Here is a 19,895-nt window from a genome sequence, read left to right as displayed (position 1 = left end):
TTTCAACTGGCAACCAGTTTGCTCCATAGTCTGAAGAAGTGTCTCGACCCGAAATGTCACCCATTTCTTCTGTCCAGGGATGCTGCCTGTCCTGCTGAGTTACTCCAGCTTTTTGTGTCTATCTTCGGTTTAAACCAGCATCTGCATTTCCTTCTCAAACCTCTCTATAATTTATTCTCTACTTAACTTTTCCGAATTCTGATGAAAGGCTATCGACCAAAAATGTCATTGTTTTCTCTCTGTCTGGTACACCCTAATCTACAGAGTACCCTCCAGCATTCTCCGTTATTTCAGATTTCCAGCATCTGAAGTTTACTTTGCATTTTGACCACAGTACTTTAATGGTTTCAAAGTGATTTAGGATGTTCTGAGAATATGAAAGGAATGATTCTATTTCCTTGAAAAAATATAATTATTGATCGATCAAGTTTTCAGGGTGGACTCCCCATTGCTGAAGGAAGAGATTAGGTAACAGCGGTCAGATCCCTACACACCCTGGCCAGTTTCCCTGAATATTCTTCATTCCACACAAATGTCTTGGGCCAGCAGAAATAATTATGGTTAACATTAATTGATTAAGAAATATGAGAGATGAAAAAAAACTAAAGAAAAATGACAGACAATTCAAATGCTTTTAACCCCCAAATCGTTCTGAACGTGTTCAAATTCATATGCATTAAATGACATGTGCTATGATCATATATTTGATAAAATAAAATGTTTTGTGCAGTCTTCATACTTTGAGGAAATGTGTAGCAAGACATTCACAATAAAATATAGTACTTCTGCAGACATTCTGTCTTGACATTCCCTTTGATTGTAATTCTGAATTTATTATATTGTCGTTCAAACACGTGTTTTATCTGAGATTTCATTAAATTTAAAATGTCATTTGACACTACACTAACCAATATTTACTGTATCACCAACCTTCTGACTTAAAATCTGTTCCAGGAGCGAGAAGCAGGCTAGTCGATTTGTGTTTGGATCTACAGTACCACCCCGTTGTTTTGGATCCCAAACCAACATCATTTGCAGCCATGTCTCCAATGGTTTTACCATTAAGCTACAAAACAAAACAAAACCATTCAAAAATGAAATAGTCACAGTGAACTCCCCATCATGGGAAGGGTGGTGGGTGTATGGAACAAGCTGCCAGGCGAGGTAGTTGAGGCTGGGACTATCCCAACGTTTAAGAAACAGTTAGACAGGACACATGGATAGGACAAGTTTGGAGGGATATAGACCAAACAGGTGACTGGGACATGTTGGCCGGTATGGGCAAGTTGGGCCAAAGGGTCTGTTTCAACACTGTATCACTCTATGACTCTGCAGTATCACAATTTATGTCTGAAGAAAAGTCACACAGCTGAAACATCAACTGTTTCCCTTTCACAGATGCTGCCTGACTCCTCAGTGTTATCAGCCGTTTTTTAATCTTTGTGACAATTTACTTAGATTTAACATTGTCATTATATTACAGTTATTATGTGACCAGACTCTGGAAAAGAAAAGATTCCATATTGCCTGGTGACTAACACACATATACTGGGTAAGATTCCAGCTATTGGACATATCATAAAACTAAAAATTGTTCGCAAAACACAAAGTGCTGGAGGAACTCAGAGGTTCAGGCAGCATCAGTGGAGGGAATGGAAGGCGATGTCATGGGGAAAGGACAGGCCGGAAATATCGCCTGTCCATTCCCTCACCAGATGTTGCCTGACCCATTGAGTTTCTCCAAAACAGTGTGTTTTGCTCCTTCCTCGCAACATGGACCCACTACAGTTCGCATACCGTCCGAACAGGTCCACGGATGATGCGGTCTCCCAGGTTCTACACACCGCTCTCTCTCATCTGGACAGCCAGGGGGGCTATGTGAGGATGCTGTTCATTGACTTTAGTTCAGCATTCAACACAATAGTCCCCAGCAGACTGGTTGAGAAGCTGCTGGAACTGGGGCTTAGCACCCCTCTGTGTGCCTGGGTCCTGGACTTTCTCACTGCCAGGCCCCAAGTGGTCAGGATGAGGGAACACACATCTAGCTCCCTCACCCTGAACATAGGATCCCCCCAGGGCTGCGTCCTTAGCCCCCTACTGTACTCCCTGTACACACATGACTGTGGGGCCAGGTTCAGCTCAAACTCCATCATCAAGTTTGCTGATGACACTGTGGTGGTGGGCCGGATCTCCAACAACGATGAGAAGGCCTACCGGGAGGAGGTGGCTGATCTGGCACTCTGGTGTCAGGACAATAGCCTCCTCTTGAATGTCACTAAAACAAAGGAGCTGATTGTGGACTTCAGAAGAGCTAAACATCCAAGGACGTACACGCCACTGGAGATAAATGGGTCTACTGTGGATAGGGTGAGCAGTTTTAAATACTTGGAAGTCCGCATCACAGAGGATCTGACGTGGGCAACGCACATTGCCGCACTGGTGGGTAAGGCTAAGCAGCGCCTTTACCACCTTAGACAATTGAGGAAATTCAGAGTGTCTCTGAGGATCCTTCATTGCTTCTACTCTGGGGCTGTAGAGAGCATCCTGTCCGGCAACATTACAGTCTGGTTTGGGAACAGCTCTGCCCAGGACAGGATGGCCCTGCAGAGAGTAGTGCGTTCGGCAGAACGCACCATGGGAACTACACTCATCCCCCTGCAGGACCTATACATCAGGAGGTGCAGATCCAGAGCAAGCAAGATCATGAGGGACCCCTGCCACCCCAGTAACGGACTGTTCCAGATGCTACGATCAGGCAAACGCCTCCGCTGTCACGCTGCGAAAACGGAGAGGATGAGACGGAGCTTCTTCCCACAGGCCATCAGGACTGTCAACTTTTATAACCCCAGAGACTAAATTTTTGTCGACACTAATAGTAACTTATTAACTTTATTTATATGCTGTAACTGTAATTCTTTTTTGTGCACAACCCGCAGGCATTGCCACTTTCATTTCACTGCACAGTATGTGTATGTGACAAATAAATTTGACTTGACTTGACTTGAGATTCCAGTATTTGCAGTGCATTGTAGCTCTAGAAACTGCTGGCACTTGGTCAGATAGGCATTCCAGCATCTATTTCTGTATCACTTTGCATTATATTTGGAGGGGGAAAGAGGTCATAACCCAATGTTTGGAGAGGATAAAAGGTTTGGATATTCCATGATTGCATGAAGTCACCTGAATTCCTCTTCGCTCATTTTACAACTGTCCACCCTGGGTTACATAATCCTGCATTTTACAAGACTGAGGTTTTTTGAGATTTAAAAAATGCCATGAGACAACCAAATTTCAGTGAAATTTAAGTTGTTAAAGATGCAAAATTCCTACAAATAAAAATACTCACGTGCTAAGGCCATTGGGCTGTGGCAAATTTGTGGAGAACCTTACTTCACCATTCATCTCTTCAACAGCCATAATGTCATACTGGCCCTTAACTCTAACTCTGTCTTGCCTAAAAGGAAGTGTATTTTCATGATTAATTTCTCCACAGCAATAAATCTCAAAATATATTGTAATCCATTTTCTATAAATAAATGGTAATCCCAGAAGATATATTCCACAGATCTTCAGCAACAATGAACTGAACACATGTTTAGATATAATTTCAGCATGAATTTAATTAAAATGATAAACAGTGCACTTTTTTTTTCCTTTTAAACGAAAAAAAGTTATTTTTCAGTACAAGGCTCATCATTTAGTTGAGCCCACTTGTGCACAAATCTTTACAATTTTAACCAAGACCCTTTACAATTACAAGCTCCAACCAATTCCATAATCTGGCCAGTGCTTGCTGCTATGAAAATAATTCTATCAGTCCTTTATTGTAAAGTTACATCCTGTAAATACTGAGCGGCAAAATAAGTATTTTAAAACTGGAACAATGATATTATAAGGGATGCTGCAATCAAGATAAAGAAAATCAAAGATAAAGGTGAAGAATATCATTACCCTTCCCTTACAATTAAAGTACAGAAAAGAGAATGTTATATCAATACTACAGAAAACCTTCCACATAGGGTAGCTAATATTTAACTGACTAGTGAGTGTGAAATGTTTTGAATCGTTTGAGGAACATCTTGATGCTGCTCTGGGAAATGTGGGTTTTTTGTGTAGTTTAAGATGGGAATTGAAACTTCACCTGGGATTATCTTCTGACTAAAAAAAAAAAGATTATGGTTTGCAAAATCTGATTTTAATTCTGTGATCTTGATTATAATCCAACAGTGGATTTTTTTTTCATTCCACCTGATTTAGATGATAGAGAAGAAATTCATTAGAGTCCCTAACTGTACAATCCAATACCAAAGTACCATTCCAAGCAAATTACATTGTGGGTGATTCCTTCTTCTCAGGAATGAACCCAATCTATTTCAATTCCCCATCATTAATTCAATTCTGAAAGAAAACCAATACTTGGGCCCATTGCCCTCGGGAAACCCTTGATTGTTTTGGTGTCTCTAAAGCTTCAATCCATGGAATGACTTTTTTCTGGTCAAGTTTCTACCCTTGTTACTGTTGCAAGTTAGCCCAGCGCCGTAACATTTCCATCAATGCCTCGACTCATCCAATGCTTGTTACGCTCCAACTTGATTTTTCTAATATTCAGACAGCTATTTACACCTCATTCAAAATGCTATTCCCGCGTCCAATTCATTAATTAATCCACGATTACCAATTATTGTAGGCTTCTAATCCACCAATCCCTCAATATCTGATATTCACTTTGTTCAAATTCCATCATGACAATCCTCATCTCTGTAACCTCTATCCCTGAATCCTTCTGTCAGCATTGTAATTCCACATCAATTAAACTTATGGTGCATAACCCACTCATCTTAACCATTCATTCCCATGCCTGTAATTGTTGCCCCCCTCCCCCAGCACCTCTCTTCATTTAATCCTTTCCTAAAAAACTATCCCCAATGCACTCATTCTAACATCCTCTCTTTGTAAACTGTATATGTGATTTAAGCATTAAATAGGAATGCAAAAACGGTCTACTTACGATTGGAAAGGCTGCATATTATGTAAAAATGGTCGAAATCCTGAGATGCACTCAAATACTAGTGTTCCAAAGCTCCAGTAGTCTACAGTGACTGTGTAAGATTGTGAATCAAATAGCTCTGGAGCCTAGAAAAAAGGCAATAATATTGTCTAATGAACGAGTCTATTTGGTTCTCAATAAAATAAAGAATGAGAAATTGAACCAATATTGCTCACTGACATGCACTTTAACTCAAAAATGTTTGATACTCATCTTTCTAAAGCATGTATGAGAACAGTTAGGAACTACATAATATTGTTGACAAACCTTGGTTGGTTGACAATTATTAAATTTTCGAGCAGACTTTGTTATAAATAGCAATAACAATTTTTAGATAAAATCAACCTAAAACAAAATGCAATACATCATTGAAGGTTGCTGGGTTTGATTCAAAAACTACACATTTATTATAGTGCACAGAAATGTGTAGCTTTTGTCAAACATGCATTTTGCAAAGTTCAATCCACCTTCACAAATCTCATTAGTAAACTGATGTGATTAGATACTAATTATGGTTAAATGGTTTGTGTCATTAAGCAGGAAGGCAAATGTGGTCGTCAGGCAAGCTAGATCCACAGAGAAAACAAAATAATTTAAAACCAAACATATATCAAAATGCTGTTTTTCACTTTTTTTGGTTTAAATTCAAATATTCACATTGATAATGGCCTTATACTGTATACTGATCATCTACTGAAACTTATAGGACTGAAAAATTGCACTAGAGTGTAATGATAAAATGAAAACATTATACAAGCAATTATGGTATAAAAGTGCAAAGGATTTCATAATGGTTGATTTTAAATATACCTATTATTTATAACCACATTTATAACCATTTCCAGACATAATATTCTTTCAATGACCATGCCTGAATAACATTTGCAATGCAAGTAAACATGTCCATGAATTACAATGTGCTCAATCAATGCACAATAAACAATGCAACAGAAAACTTACCAGGTATTGTAATGTTCCAACAAAAGATGTGCAAAGACTTCCTTGATCCAGATCTTTTGCATAGCCCAAGTCAATTATTTTGTGTATCAACTGCAGTAAAAAAAGATAGATTTATTCACTCCTTCTTCCAAATACTTTTGCAATGAAATATTTCAGGACAATTTCAATAAAAATTAAATTTTGTTGTCTGGGTCGTCCATGCTGCCGTGCCTTTTACCAATAAAATGTGACGTTCTTCCACCATCGCCTCACTATAAGATCATAAATGATAGGAGTAGAATTAGACCATTTGGCCCATCAAGTCTACTCCGCCATTCAATTATAAGAAAATAAAACTTGATGAAGCATTGATGGGATTGCAATTTGGTGAATGAAGCCAGTACTACTGCCACGGCAATCTTGTGTACCTGAAGAGCCTTTCATGAAATTAGCCCCATAAAAGTCAAAATATTGAAAATAAGAAAAAAAATCATTGAAATATATGAGATCAGTTAAATTGAATCACATAGTTTCAGTGATATAGTATACTGTTGATTCACAGGAAAAAACATAACTCATCAGTTCTTGATAAATGTTTGAACATAAACGAATTACATAGTTGTAATGGATTATTTTTACATCCAAGGTTACTGGTACAGTATGTAAAGTCTGGAAGAGTTCTGTCTGTTCATCATTAACATGTGCTATGGTAGGCTTCAATGAAAGCAACAGAGGCTGCAACTCAGCCCACACCAACAGGTACTCAGTCATGAAGTGAACCAGGAAGGGAACCAAGCTTCATGTATTTCTGGAACGTTGATAACTAATATCAGGCATGCGAGAAGAAATCACAGCCAGTGATTCCCTGGATATGAATAGACAAGCAAGAATGGAACGGAGTAAAGACAGCTCAACTAAATTGTACAAAAGAGATGCTGTAGAAGAATGGTCTAGTACCTTGTCTAGAATGGAAAACGTGCCACTCGGTCTTTCATTCGACATTGTGTAAGCTGAGGTTTAAATATGATGGAAATATGATGTTTGATGAGGTTTGAGAAGTGGGCTCAGATTTGGAAGATGATAGCACATTCAAGCATATTGCAGAGAAGCAAAGACTGAAGATGGTGCAATAGTTGCAAGAATAGCAGGACAAAAATGCATTTTTGGACTATTTGGAATAGAGGAACAAAAATACATTTTTGTGAAGGGAATGCTGATTTCCAAGGAAAAGAGTTACATTATGAGTCGAGGGAACCATTTACAATATCAGATGGTATAAAGCAATAAACAAGTATGTCTGCCCATTTTTCTTAAATTGTGGTAGGAAAACCACAGAGTTCAAGTACTTTTACATTTCTCTTACCTTGCCATTATCTTCTTGCAACACAATATTTTCAGGTTTCAGATCTCTATGGATAATTCTGTGGTTATGTAAATATTGGATGCCAGAACCTGGTTAAAATTAAATGCAAAATAATGGGTGAAAGCAGATTTGTTTTAAATAGAGAATGTGTGTTTTTGTCTTTATATTGACCAGATCACAGAATATTCATGAAATTATGAGGCCATTTAGCTCATCGGTTCCAAAAGAAAACAACCTCAGGCTAAGCGATCTTTCCTCAGTGCTTCTAACTTTAGTTCATTTCACATGAGATCCGAACCCTCTCAGTAAAATTATGTCCTTCCTATGATGCAATGACCAGAATGATTCACAATAGGCAAGCTGCAGCTGAACAAGCATCGTGTACAATTCCAGCGTAATCTTGCTTCCTGCGTATTTTTTGCATCTGCTAATAAATAAAAGCATTCCATATGTCGTTCAGTCTTCTCATCTATCCATCCTATCTTGAAGGACCTATGGATATTCACCTCAAGCTCCCTCTTCTCCTTCACAATTCCCATTACCCTTCTGTGTGTGGTGCATTCCCTTACCTTGTTGCACCTCCCCAAGTGCATTGTGTTGCATGTCTCTGGGTTAAATTTCATTTTCCACTTTCCTGCCCACCTGACTAGACCCTCAATATCTTTTGTAAGAAATTTAATTAAATTATAAATAGACATTTAAAAAATACCTACCAACATCATGTAATAAGCTTAATACTTGGCTTTCTTTAAGTCCACAGCAGTTTTCAGGCTTGCCCAGTACCTTGAAACACAAAATGCAATGTTAGCAAAGAACCAGTTAGGAAAAATACACCTGAATAAATATTTAAATGTTCTCCTACAGATAAATGGCAATTGTATTATAAACTTCTAGCAAAAGATGTTAAGTTTAAATAAATATATTATTAGTTCAAGCAAATTACTTAATAGAACATGGAAAATGTATGCACAAAAACACTGCAGTAACTAACATTCACAATTAACATTAAATCTTTTCCACGGTTCTCAAAATAAATTGAATATTCAAGATACGAAACAGGCAAAGATCCGAAGTTGTAATGCTCATTTAACTGACTGTAGTTATGTTTTAAATGTATCCAGCACCAATTGTAATTATAATTTGATCCAATCATTTAGCGTGGAGTTTACGATAGTAAATAAAGTTGAATGAAGCTCGAGTTTCAAAACCTGAACTAGAAAATAGTTCAGGTATCTTTCAATTAGAAAGGGTAAAATTACTTATTAATCAGCTTCAGACATTAAGATATCAAGTAATATATGCAAATCCAAGAGGGTTAACAAGAAATGCCACTACAGAACTTCCCAGAAAGAAGAGAACACAAGACTGTTCTTAATATTCTCATTCTTAAATTTCTATCTAGGGAACATAAACAATGCAAACAAAATGAAGAGAAATGGTATTTTTCAAATCAAAGGTAACAGGGATTAAAAGGGAAGATGGTAAATAAGCAGTGGGAGAAACCTAAGGAGGTATTTTGAATTCATATTTCATATTATAGGAAAAGGATCAAGCAATGCATGGCCCAGAAAGTTAAGGATAACATCAAGTTGATAAAAATGGCTCACAACCTGCTATGATGAGTAATCAGCCAGACGATTGAGAAAGATTTCCAAACCACCAAAGTACTAAAAAAGCAAGTAAATTAGCAAAATATACAAACAGGGACAATAGAGTTTGTACAAAAAGGAAGGAGAGAAGAAACTCAAGTAAATGTTAGGGGACGACCTGTAGATTTGCTCCCACATTGTACACATTGGAAGCACTTCAAACAGGGTTTCACCAAGTTGATTTCTGTGATAAATGGGTTTACTCGAAGGAAAGATTAGAGTTTAGAAGAATTAGAGATGATTTTAATGAATCACACGATTGAAGGGGCTTGACAAAGAAAATGTTTACCCTCACAGAAGAGCCTCAAAAAAGATGAGCATGACGAAGAATGTTTTTCTTTCAGAGGACTTTGAATTTTTTTATCCCAAAGTACTGTGGAGGCTATAACACAGAATGTTGTAAAGACATAGATGGATAGATTTTTGATTGGGAGGAGAGCAGAGGGTTATAGAAAAAAGGCAGGATGGCGGGGTTCAGTCCAAAATCAAATTAGCCTTGATGCCATCTAATGCTGAAACAAGATTGAGACACTGCAGCCTACTCTTGCTTCTATTTCGTACGTTGTGTTCTTGATCTTAATCACAGAAACGAAGAGTACTCTGCTTGTCTCTAAATGCACGCAAATGTTTAGTATATAATGAAATTCTGTTAAACATTGAAATAAATTACATTCTTATTAACCTCAAAATTTCACTCAGTAAAAGGAATTAGAGTGACCTTGAAAATTACCTTCCGCAAGTTACCTCCTGTACAGAATTCCATCACAAGTAGAGGGACATCATTAAAGGCAATACCCTGCATTTCTTCAGGAACTTCACGAGCTTTAACAACATTTGCATTGTTTAACCTTTTTTGGGACAAAACAGAAGTGATCTTCAGATAACCCTAATACAAGTCAAATGCATCTGAATGGTAGGAGATAGAAAAACTGAGACAAGACAATTAACAAGTTTGTTTAATGTAATTCTACTATAGTCCTTATTGACAAACTGAAACAAAAAAATAATCCCCACTGCAAAGCAATTCTTATTTCTCGAAAATTCAATTGCCTGAAATTTATACTTGAGATTTAACAATGCAAAGGAAACAGCCAATTATTCACAAAGAGAGGAACAATTTGGTATCGTTTCAGTAGAAACAAGCAAAAATAAATGTAGTTCAATTTAGTATAGTTTAGAGATATAGCACGGAAACAGGCACATCGGTCCACTGAGTCCTCGCTGACCAGCGATCCCCGTACACGAGCACTATCCTACACACTAGGGACAATTTACAATTATTACCGAAGCCAAATTAACCTACAAACCGGTACGTCTTTGGAGTGTGAAGCAGCAGGGGAAACCCACAGGGTCACAGGGAGAATGTACAAACGCCATACAAATAGCACCCATAGTCAGGATTGAACCCGGGTCTCTGGCACTGTAAGGCAGCAGCTCTACCACTACGCCACCCCAGATGGAATATTCTGCCTCACCCTTGTGCTACACCATGATGATACATACAAATTAATATTCAGACCATGGCCACCAAGGCTCCCAGAAGTACTCACAGTCTTTCACAGAACCTTCCACAGAACATTGTTTGGAACAACCTTATCCCACCAACACAAGATGCCACAACCTCAGTGTACTTGATTGGGAGATGGGAAAATCAAACTAATTTCCTGATACCCCAAAGGTACAGGTATTTTCAGCTTGCAAACTGTCCTTATGCCCAGATAACAAAAAATTGAGCATAGTGTTCCCTCACAACCTATACCTGCCAATCACAAATATATTGATTTTCCTAAAAATCTTTAGTGAATGGTTTGTGCTGTACTGTATACAAATAGCTAGATACAGAATGGATTATTTGTGCTGGCAAAAGGTTTGTGAAGTCTTTTTAGCCAAGGTCCTCTACATCTCTAAAGAAACTCCAAATATACTCACTTTTTCATAATTTGAATCTCGTGGCACCACCTCTCCTTGTTTTTTGCACTCAACTCCACACGACAGGCTTTAACTGCAATCCTTTCCCCAGTGCTCTGGGACAGAGACGTGAATTTAGAAGTTGATTACATAGTAAATTAAAAGGTAATTAGTTAAAGTTGTTGACAAAATTATTGACGGATCACAAATCTCAAACATCAGTCACACTTGGTTCATTTGAAACTGGCTTGCAAATCATTCCAATGATGTTAAATAAACATCTGATTAAATTGTAAACTATAAAGTCTGTCAAATGCACTGCAATGTTGATTATTTGTAATGAAACCTTAAAGATGCAGTATAGCTGCCAAATTCAGTCAATTCACGAAAAAAAAATCATTTTATCTTGAACCATCAGAAATAAACTGTCAATTTCTACAATGCATTTGGCATAGCATGCACTTCACTGTTGCAATTCAAATCCAATACAACAGAAATCAATGTGCATTTGCAACTATATTGCAAAGAACAGATTTTTACCATCATCTTTTTGCATAAAGCCTTAAATTAGGTAATTAAAAACTCCCAAACTTGGGTTGATTGTGTGAACTTCAAACCTATTAAAACTTTGATGACTATGGTATGTGTACTAGTAACTGAGGTATGAGGATGGTAATGATAAAAGAGAGCGAGGCATGCAAATGAGGCTGAATTTTGAAAAAGAAAGTTACCTAGGGAAGCTTAAGCACAAGAAAGCTTTAGAATTTACAGACATAAGTGGCCAACAACATGCAAGGATATTAATAGGAGAATGAAAATTTAAACTAGATTTATTAAGGAAACGTTAAGTCAGTGTATGTTAGTAAAAGCATGAATGACAGGTGAGGGGGACTCGGTAAGGGTAAAGACAGCAGAGTTTAAGTGTAATGAAGTGATTGGGGACCTTGTGACGTGACCCAGTCTAACGGTGACAATGCACATACTGGTTTTGGCAGCAGACAAGTTGAGGCAAGGGCCCCCTACATGAGAACCATTCCATGAATACTGAATAAATACAAGATAAAAGGAATAACATCCTTTTCATCTAACATTTACAAAGTACCACAACAGAGAAGATGAAATCAGGTTTATCAGTGGAAACCCTCACTTCTTGATTTTGAGAAATAGCTGGGCGCACACTGTACAATAGACACAAGGAACTACAGATGCTGGTTTACAAAAAATATAAGGGACTGGAGCAACTCAGCAGGACAGGCGACATTGCTGAAAGACATGGACAGGCGAAGCTTCAGGTTGGGATCCTTCAAAAACCTAAAACACAACAACATCCTTGCTTTAAAGGATAGATGTGTTTAAAATATATCTACACCCCAAAGCTAAAAAAAATTACAATTTCTCCCTGAAAGAGTGGAAAACTCTCTCCTTTGAGCGAATTAACACTCCTTCATTCAACTCTCAATAACATTAATTGCTTTCAAATGTAATCTACTTTTCAAAAACCAAAAATTGGATTTCACAACCAAGAGGAGAGTCGCTCCCCTTGACATCACTCCGTCAATTGTATTTTTAAGGATCCCTGGTAAAATTGAAGTCATGTGAATCAAGCAAAAAACAGGTGTTATCCATAACTCACATGAAAATGGCTACAGTAGAGCAATCACTTCCCCTCGAGAAAAAACCCTCAGGGCTTACGGGTCAACTGTCTTTCTGTCAGTTCCATACATTGGGCACTTTACTTTTCTCCCTCAGAAATAATTTCAATTTAAAATCATCCTAGCTTTGCAATGCTCAGAATAGCTTGCTGGTAGCCGCCCAATCAGCCTAAGTACATGACATAAATATATTGGAAGAATCATCGCTTCCCAAGTTTGATCACAACTTTACTGATCTAAATTACAAAAGGTTTCTGTCACAGATACTGGGGAGAAGGGGAAGCAACACAAACTGGAATGTTAAAAATAGGAGATTTCAAATTTTCTCATGACGAACATCTTTAGAAGGAATAAAATCTACAACAATAAAGGCCGAGGAGAAATTAGTTCCCTGAAATTGCATATTAACAATTGGTCAAAGAAACTGAAAGAAAGAGGTTTTTGTCTCATGCTTGTTTTATTAAATCGTAAAAACTCTAAAATATGCCAGAAAGGTTAGGCTAACTGTATATAGAATGTACCTTATGTTCGTACATATAGACATGTCCAAAGCCTCCTGCTCCAAGGCGTTCCTTTAGATCCCAAGGCCCACATGTCTGAACCTGCCTAAAAGGGGGTTTCTCCATTCTCAGTCAGAATCTTCAACACTGAAATTACAAAAATACTTGAAGCCATGCTAAGAAATTTAAATAACAAATAGAACCAAAATAAATTGAAACACTGCACAATACAGTTTCTACTTCAACCTTTCTTGTTAAACTGCATTTCTAACAGTAAATGGCAAAGATCAAAGCTGCAAGTGAGAATAGCAGTGGAACTTCAACTCAAGAATCATGATCCACGGAATTGTGGTCTTCAAATAACCCATATGTATTGTTGGTTTTCTCCTATGCAGTGAATATTCATTTCCAAGGAAAAGTAAGAGAAAGATCTTGAGTTCACTTATGGAAACATGTTTGGCTATGAGTAAAAGCATGGTAGGAAACAGGCACAGGTGAAAGTGAGGTATTCTGCCCTGAATAATCACAAAAACGAAGGCTACTCCGCTTAACATAATTAACATATTTTTCAATTTTTAATTTTAATTTTTAATTTCCATTGTTATTTTTCAGTTGTCCCTGCTTTTATGTCAATAGAACAAACAATTTAAATTATTTATATTTTACTATTTTAACCTTCAGGCGACAGTCAGCATAACATAGAGGTTTAAGTTGATAATCTTCAAATTAATTTCAAGTGGCACCAATCCTTTCACCTTCAGCTCTGTTCCTGTAAAGCCCAATATAAGCTCAAGAAACAGTTACAGTACTTGCTTCGAATTCCCAAGTTTCATTTTGAGACAGAACTGAGCCGTTCGAATAGATTGTTCGAACAGTCTGAAGAAGGGTCTGAAGAAGGGTCTCGACCTGAAACGCCACCCATTCCCTCTCTCCTAGATGCTGCCTGACCTGCTGAGTTACTCCAGCATTTTGTGATAGAATAGATTGTTAAGTCTTTCCTCAGATGCAGACTAACCTGTTGGCTGCATCCAATGTTTCCAATTATTTCAGATTTACAGCAGCTTTGGTGTTCTGTGTTTCACAGTACCAGCATTGTGTTTTTTCTCTTTCTCTTCTGTTCTCATTCTATTTAAATTCTTTCCAAGTAGATCAGCTGCCTTTAATGAACATTCACATTCCCCTGGTAAATTAAAAAATAAACTTCAACTGGAATTATAAATTTAAGCAAAATATACTGGAAACACTTAACAGGACAGACAGCATCTGTAGAAAGATATTGATCTAGATACATCTGTATTGATGCTGCTTCCTGCACTCAAAATAACTCAAATTTCATCATTTTGCAGCAGATTTCCACCTTGTTCCAACCTTAGCATTGTCTATTTCTCACTCTTCCTTTCCCACTCTGGATCTCTTGGTCTCTATTTCACGGGACAAGCAAATCACAAACATCCAGTACAAACCTACAGACTCCAACAGCAAGTTTGATTACAACACCTCCCGCTCTGCCTTCTGTAAATACTCCATTCCATTTCCCCAGGGCCTTTGTTTCCATTCCTTTTGCACTGGTGATGACCCCCCCCCCCCATCCAGAGACCTAAAGCGGGGTTTTTGGTGTTTGCAATTTGGCCCGCTCTGCATCAGAGACACCAAACATAGATTGTTTGATTGCCTTGTGAAGCACCTGCATCAGTCTGCAGGAGTGACTCTGAGCTTCCTCTTGCCTGCCACTTTAATTCTAAATCATGCTCATACTCATTACTCTCTGCAGCCTTGTGGTGTCCTGTAACCATGAAGCCAAATGTAAGCTTGAGGAACGCCTCGTAATCTTCCATCAGGGCACACTGCAGTCTTCTGGACTCAGTGTCCAATTCTCCAATTAAGTTACTTGCTCTTTCTTTCTGACTGTAGACAATTGGCCAGCCTTCCCTGTCACTGATGTCTGATGATGGTTCAATTTTTCCCTTTTCTTCAGTAAGCATGCTGGGCATTAGGGTTGGCAACATTTAACACAAAGACACTTTTAACTGCCATATTAATCGACTTGGTCTCACCCTATTAGTGATACCCATCCCTCTTTCACCTTGGCAGACATAAAATGCTGGAGTAACTCAGCGGGACAGGCAGCATTTCTGGAGCGAAGGAATGGGTGACGTTTCGGGTGGAGACTCTTCACCTTCTCTGCAAATGAAAAACAAACCTGTTTTCTCACTTCCCAGCTCTGAAGAAGTCTTGTTCTGAAACATTAACAGGTTCCCTTTCAGATACTGCCTGATCTGATGAACATTTACCGCATTTCCTGTACTCGCTCAAATGGCACCAATACCATCTTCTGTCATTTAATTTATCTCGATCTGCATCGTATCATTGGCATTCTTTTTATTGTCACCTCCCTTCTCTTAAAATATGCTTTGCTTTTAACATTTGAGTGTTGATGCATTTTCTTTTTACTTTTAAATCAGAGTATTTTAACGTCTGTAATGTAATATGTGATAATCTGTGGCTGTGAAGATAATTAGTAAGCATGGGCATTTCTTTTTCTTTCAATGACTCAGATTACCAAGTATCACTAAGTTTTTAAGGCTAGGCTATGTACTTCCAACATTTACTTTATGTGACAGATTGGTCAGATGTTTTTGAAGTTCTAGCCAGCTGATTAGATTAGGGGAAGCTCATTGACTTGATGTATTTGATAATGTGCTGCAAGAGATTACTCAGCAAAAGAGTACATGGGATTGTGGGTAATGCACTGGTGTGCATTGAGCATGGATTAATGGACAGAAAATAGAACAGGAATGTGTGATCATTTTGGAAGGCTGTGATTTGTGGCGTAGTCGTACATCACCAATACTGCAGATCATGGTCAGCCCATCATCAGAAGTCAAACTACATTACCAAGATGATATTTACATTTGTGCCTGTTGTAGGATAAGCCCCAAGTTTTTTGAAACATACAGGAGGTTGGGCCTTTTATGCAACAACCACAAGAGAGATCTTTGAACAAGCTGCACCTTCCATCCCCACAACAACCTTTGGCTCAGGAAAAGGGTGTTTGAACATCTGAACTTAAACCTGATACTAAACGCATAGTTTATCAAATAGTTGTCAATAGGCTGATCTAAATGTTTCTGTTACTTGATTTCCCTGCATTTGGTTTAGCCCATCAAGCTGTTCAAATGCCTTTTAAAAGTGTAGGAAGGAACTGCAGATGCGAGTTTAAACCGAAGATAGACAGAAAAGGCTGGAGTAACTCAACGGGTAAATATTCATTTTTTCCAGAGATGTTCTCTGACCTGCTCAGTTACTCCAGCTTTTTGTGTCTATCGTCTGCCTTTTAAAAGTATCTGCTGTTTTGCACACCATTTATTTACTGATACAAAGTACAATAACAGAATAACAGAATGAGGTAGAGTTAAGAGCGGGTGGAAGCAGCACCAGGAAGGGGGTGTGAAAGAGGTGATTGGTTCGGGAAAACACACAAAATTCTGGAGAAACTCAGCAGGATAGGCAGCATCTCTGGAGAGGAGGAATGGGTGACATTTCAGGTCAAGACGCTTCAGACGCGCAACTACTGATTGAGAATGATCAGCCATGATCACATTGAATGGCGGTGCTGGCTCGAAGGGCCGAATGGCCTCCTCCTGCACCTATTGTCTATTGTCTATTCTTCCGACTGAGAGTCAGGGGAAAGGGAAACTAGAGATATGGAAGGGATGGTGATCAAGGAAATGTAGAACAGTTCATTGTTGTTTGAGGGGAAGGTAGCAACGAGGGATGCAAACAGTAAAATTAATGAGGACAGTGTTGGGATTGAAGCCGGAAGAGTGACGGATAGGCCTGAAGGAGGATATGCAAACCACAAACAACAAACCACACACGCACACAAACAAACACAAACACACACAAACAAACACACACAAACAAACACACACACACACACAAACACACACACACACACAAACACACACACAAACACACACACACAAACAAACACACACACAAACACACACACACACACAAACAAACACACACACAAACATACACACACACACAAACACACACACAAACACACACACAAACACACACACACACAAACACACACACACACAAACACACACACACACAAACACACACAAACACAAACACACACACAAACAAACACACAAACAAACAGATGCTGGTCAAGGAAATGTAGAATCGTTCATTGTTCGCTATGGGGAAGGTGACAACCAGGCAATCAGTAAAGACGTTTCAGGTCGAGATCTTGACCGAAACGTCACCCATTCCTTCTCTCCAGAGGTGCTGCCTGTCTCGCTGAGTTACTCCAGCTTTATGTGTCCATCTTCAGTTTGAACCAGCATCTGCAGTTCCTTCTGAAACAATCAGTAAAATTAACCAGGGAGACTAGTTAGGAAATTAGCATGAGGGAAGGGACGGAATTGGAAAGGCAGGGTTACTTGCTTTAGTTAAGAGTGTTGGGATTGAACCCTGAGGGATCGGCCTGAAGGAGGACATGCAAACTCCACACAAACAGCACCCCCAGGTTGGGATTGAACCCGGGACCCTACGGCCTGAAGGAGGACATGCAAACTCCACACAAACAGCACCCCCAGGTTGGGATTGGAACCCGGGACCCTGGCGGATCGGCCTGGTAGCCGCGGGTGGCGGCCGCGGCAGGAAGGTAAGCGCCGGCGGTGGGGAGGAGCAGAGAGAGGAGGAGTGGGAGCGGGCAGCCGCAGTCGCGCCCGCCGGGCCTACCTTGGGGGGGAGCGGGAGCCGTCGTTGCTCCCGGCGCTGAAGTGCCCGCGGGCGGAGCGAGCAAACCCAACGGCCGTCAGCGCATCCCGTCCACAACCGGCGCGTGCGTCATCGCCCGTCTCAGGCATGCTGGGAGTTGTAGTCATGTCCACCGCGCCGGCCTCATTACCCGTCCCAGGCATGCTGGGAGTTGTAGTGCCATCCACTGCGCCTGGGTCATCACCCGTTCCAGCTATGCTGGGAGTCGTAGTCCAAACAAATGCGCCTGCGCGTTCACCCCTAAGTGTAACAAGTAGTGTAAGAAAATAACTGCAGATGCTGGTACAAATCGAAGGTATTTATTCACAAAATGCTGGAGTAACTCAGCAGGTCAGGCAGCATCTCAGGAGAGAAGGAATGGGTGACCCTTCTTCACACTGAGTGTACATCTTAAGTGTAACAATGCGTTTCGAAGTGTGCATTGTCTGCACTTTGTATCTTTTGTTTTAATCGCAAACCAACGCATCTGTAGTTCCTATTTGTGTAGTAAGGAACTGAAGATGCTGGTTTAAATCGAAGATATACACGCAAAATGTTGGAGCAACTCAGCGGGACAGGTATCATCCCTGGCGAGAAGGAATGGGTGACGTTTCGTGTCGAGACCCTTCTTAAGACTGTGAAGAAGGGTCTCGACCCGAAACTCTGTCTGAAGAAGGGTCTCGACCCGAAACTCTGAGTCTGAAGATGGGTCTCGACCCGAAACTGAGTCTGAAGAAGGGTCTCGACCCGAAACTCTGAGTCTGAAGAAGGGTCTCGACCCGAAACTCTGAGTCTGAAGAAGGGTCTCGACCCGAAACATCACCCATTCCTTCTCTCCAGAGATGCTGCCTGGCCCGCTGAGTTACTCCAGCTTTTTTTGTGTCTATCATCTGCAGTTCCTATTGATGTTTCTTCATCATTTCGTTCATGTTTTGACCAGAGGAAGGAAGTGCAGATGCTGATTTACGATAAGACGTACTGGTATGTAGGTTAATTGATTGGGTAAGATGTAAAAATTGTCCCTAGTGTGTGTCGGATGGTGTTAGTGTGCGGGGATCACTGGGCGGTGCGGACTTGGTGGGCCGAAAAGGCCTGTTTCCGCGCTGTATCTGAAATATGAAAATAAATAAATATGAAATAAAAAGGCACAAAGTTCAGACAATGCACACATGCGTACATTGAAACTCGTTGTTTCAATGAGTTGGTTCAACCAGCATCTGTAGTTCCTATTGATGTTTCTTCATCACTTTGTTCATGTTTTGGCGAAAAGAAGGAACTGCAGGTGCTGGTTTACACCCGACCACGTCTCGACCTGAAACGTCATCCATTCCTTCCATCCAGAGATCCTGCCAGTCCCATTGAGGTACTCCAGCAATGTGTGTCGAACAATGAGTATCAATGTATGTCTGTGTGCATTTGTATATATTTTTTAATCGTAAACCAGCATCTGCGGCTCCTATTGATGTTTCTTCATCATTGTGTTCACGTTTTGAGCAAAGGAAGGAACTGCAGATGCTGGTTTACTAAATCATGCAGGGGTTAACTTTTTAAAAAATAGAGCAATTGCAAAATCTGAAGCAGAAGGGTGAACATGCACAAAGCACTGTTCAGCAGCCCATTATGAGAAATACAAATCGGCTTTCATCACTATCATTGCCCTTCAAGATTATTTTTAAAAAACAAGACTTGCAAATATGATTTTCATTGTATGTACCTCTCCGTATTGGTACAGATGGCAATAGGCTTAACTTGATGTATAATGTGCTTAATATTGTTTCGTTCGACGATAAAACAAAGCATGGAAATAAGAAAAGGACGTCAAGCAAAAAGGATATCTGGAAGACTGAAATTCTGAGAGGATAATTCAAAGACTGTAGATGCTGGAATCTGCAGCAAAGCAAAAGTTGTTGCGGGAACTCAGCGGGCAGCATCTGTTGGAGGCAAACGGGTAGTCGATGTTTTGGGCTAAGATTCTGCATCAGGAGATCGTTCACTTATATTGCTTAAAGAATCCATTACAGCTTCTGTCACCTGAACTAGCACAAATCAACTCTGCACAAA

The 19,895-nt window shown here is 39.6% G+C and overlaps 1 protein-coding gene across 6 annotated transcripts in view; it reads right to left on the bottom strand.

Annotated features, from left to right (window-relative positions):
- chuk (component of inhibitor of nuclear factor kappa B kinase complex) overlaps positions 1-17,909 on the bottom strand; it is a 56,050-nt gene extending 38,141 nt beyond the window's left edge. For 3 of the 6 annotated variants that reach the window (XR_013549394.1, XM_078428588.1, XM_078428592.1), the window contains exons 1-10: positions 17,817-17,909; positions 13,080-13,205; positions 10,928-11,022; positions 9,729-9,846; positions 8,063-8,132; positions 7,350-7,438; positions 6,008-6,097; positions 5,009-5,133; positions 3,347-3,454; positions 931-1,066 (exon numbers count right to left, since the gene is read on the bottom strand). Coding sequence is in view for 5 of the 6 variants with exons in the window: in XM_078428588.1 (XP_078284714.1) it covers positions 931-1,066; positions 3,347-3,454; positions 5,009-5,133; positions 6,008-6,097; positions 7,350-7,438; positions 8,063-8,132; positions 9,729-9,846; positions 10,928-11,022; positions 13,080-13,184 (936 nt within the window). In the remaining variant the exon portion in view is untranslated. Of the gene's footprint in view, positions 1-930; positions 1,067-3,346; positions 3,455-5,008; positions 5,134-6,007; positions 6,098-7,349; positions 7,439-8,062; positions 8,133-9,728; positions 9,847-10,927; positions 11,023-13,079; positions 13,206-13,813; positions 13,882-15,112; positions 15,319-17,816 lie in introns of those variants that run through there. The other 3 variants (XM_078428591.1, XM_078428589.1, XM_078428590.1) reach the window with 3 other exon arrangements.
- Between the last annotated feature and the right edge of the window lie 1,986 nt (positions 17,910-19,895).

Source organism: Rhinoraja longicauda, chromosome 35 (assembly GCF_053455715.1).
Source record: "Rhinoraja longicauda isolate Sanriku21f chromosome 35, sRhiLon1.1, whole genome shotgun sequence".
In the NCBI taxonomy this organism is placed as follows: domain Eukaryota; kingdom Metazoa; phylum Chordata; class Chondrichthyes; order Rajiformes; family Arhynchobatidae; genus Rhinoraja; species Rhinoraja longicauda.
The sequence above is the reverse complement of the archived record's forward strand: the minus strand, read 5'-3'. Positions and strand labels throughout refer to the sequence as shown.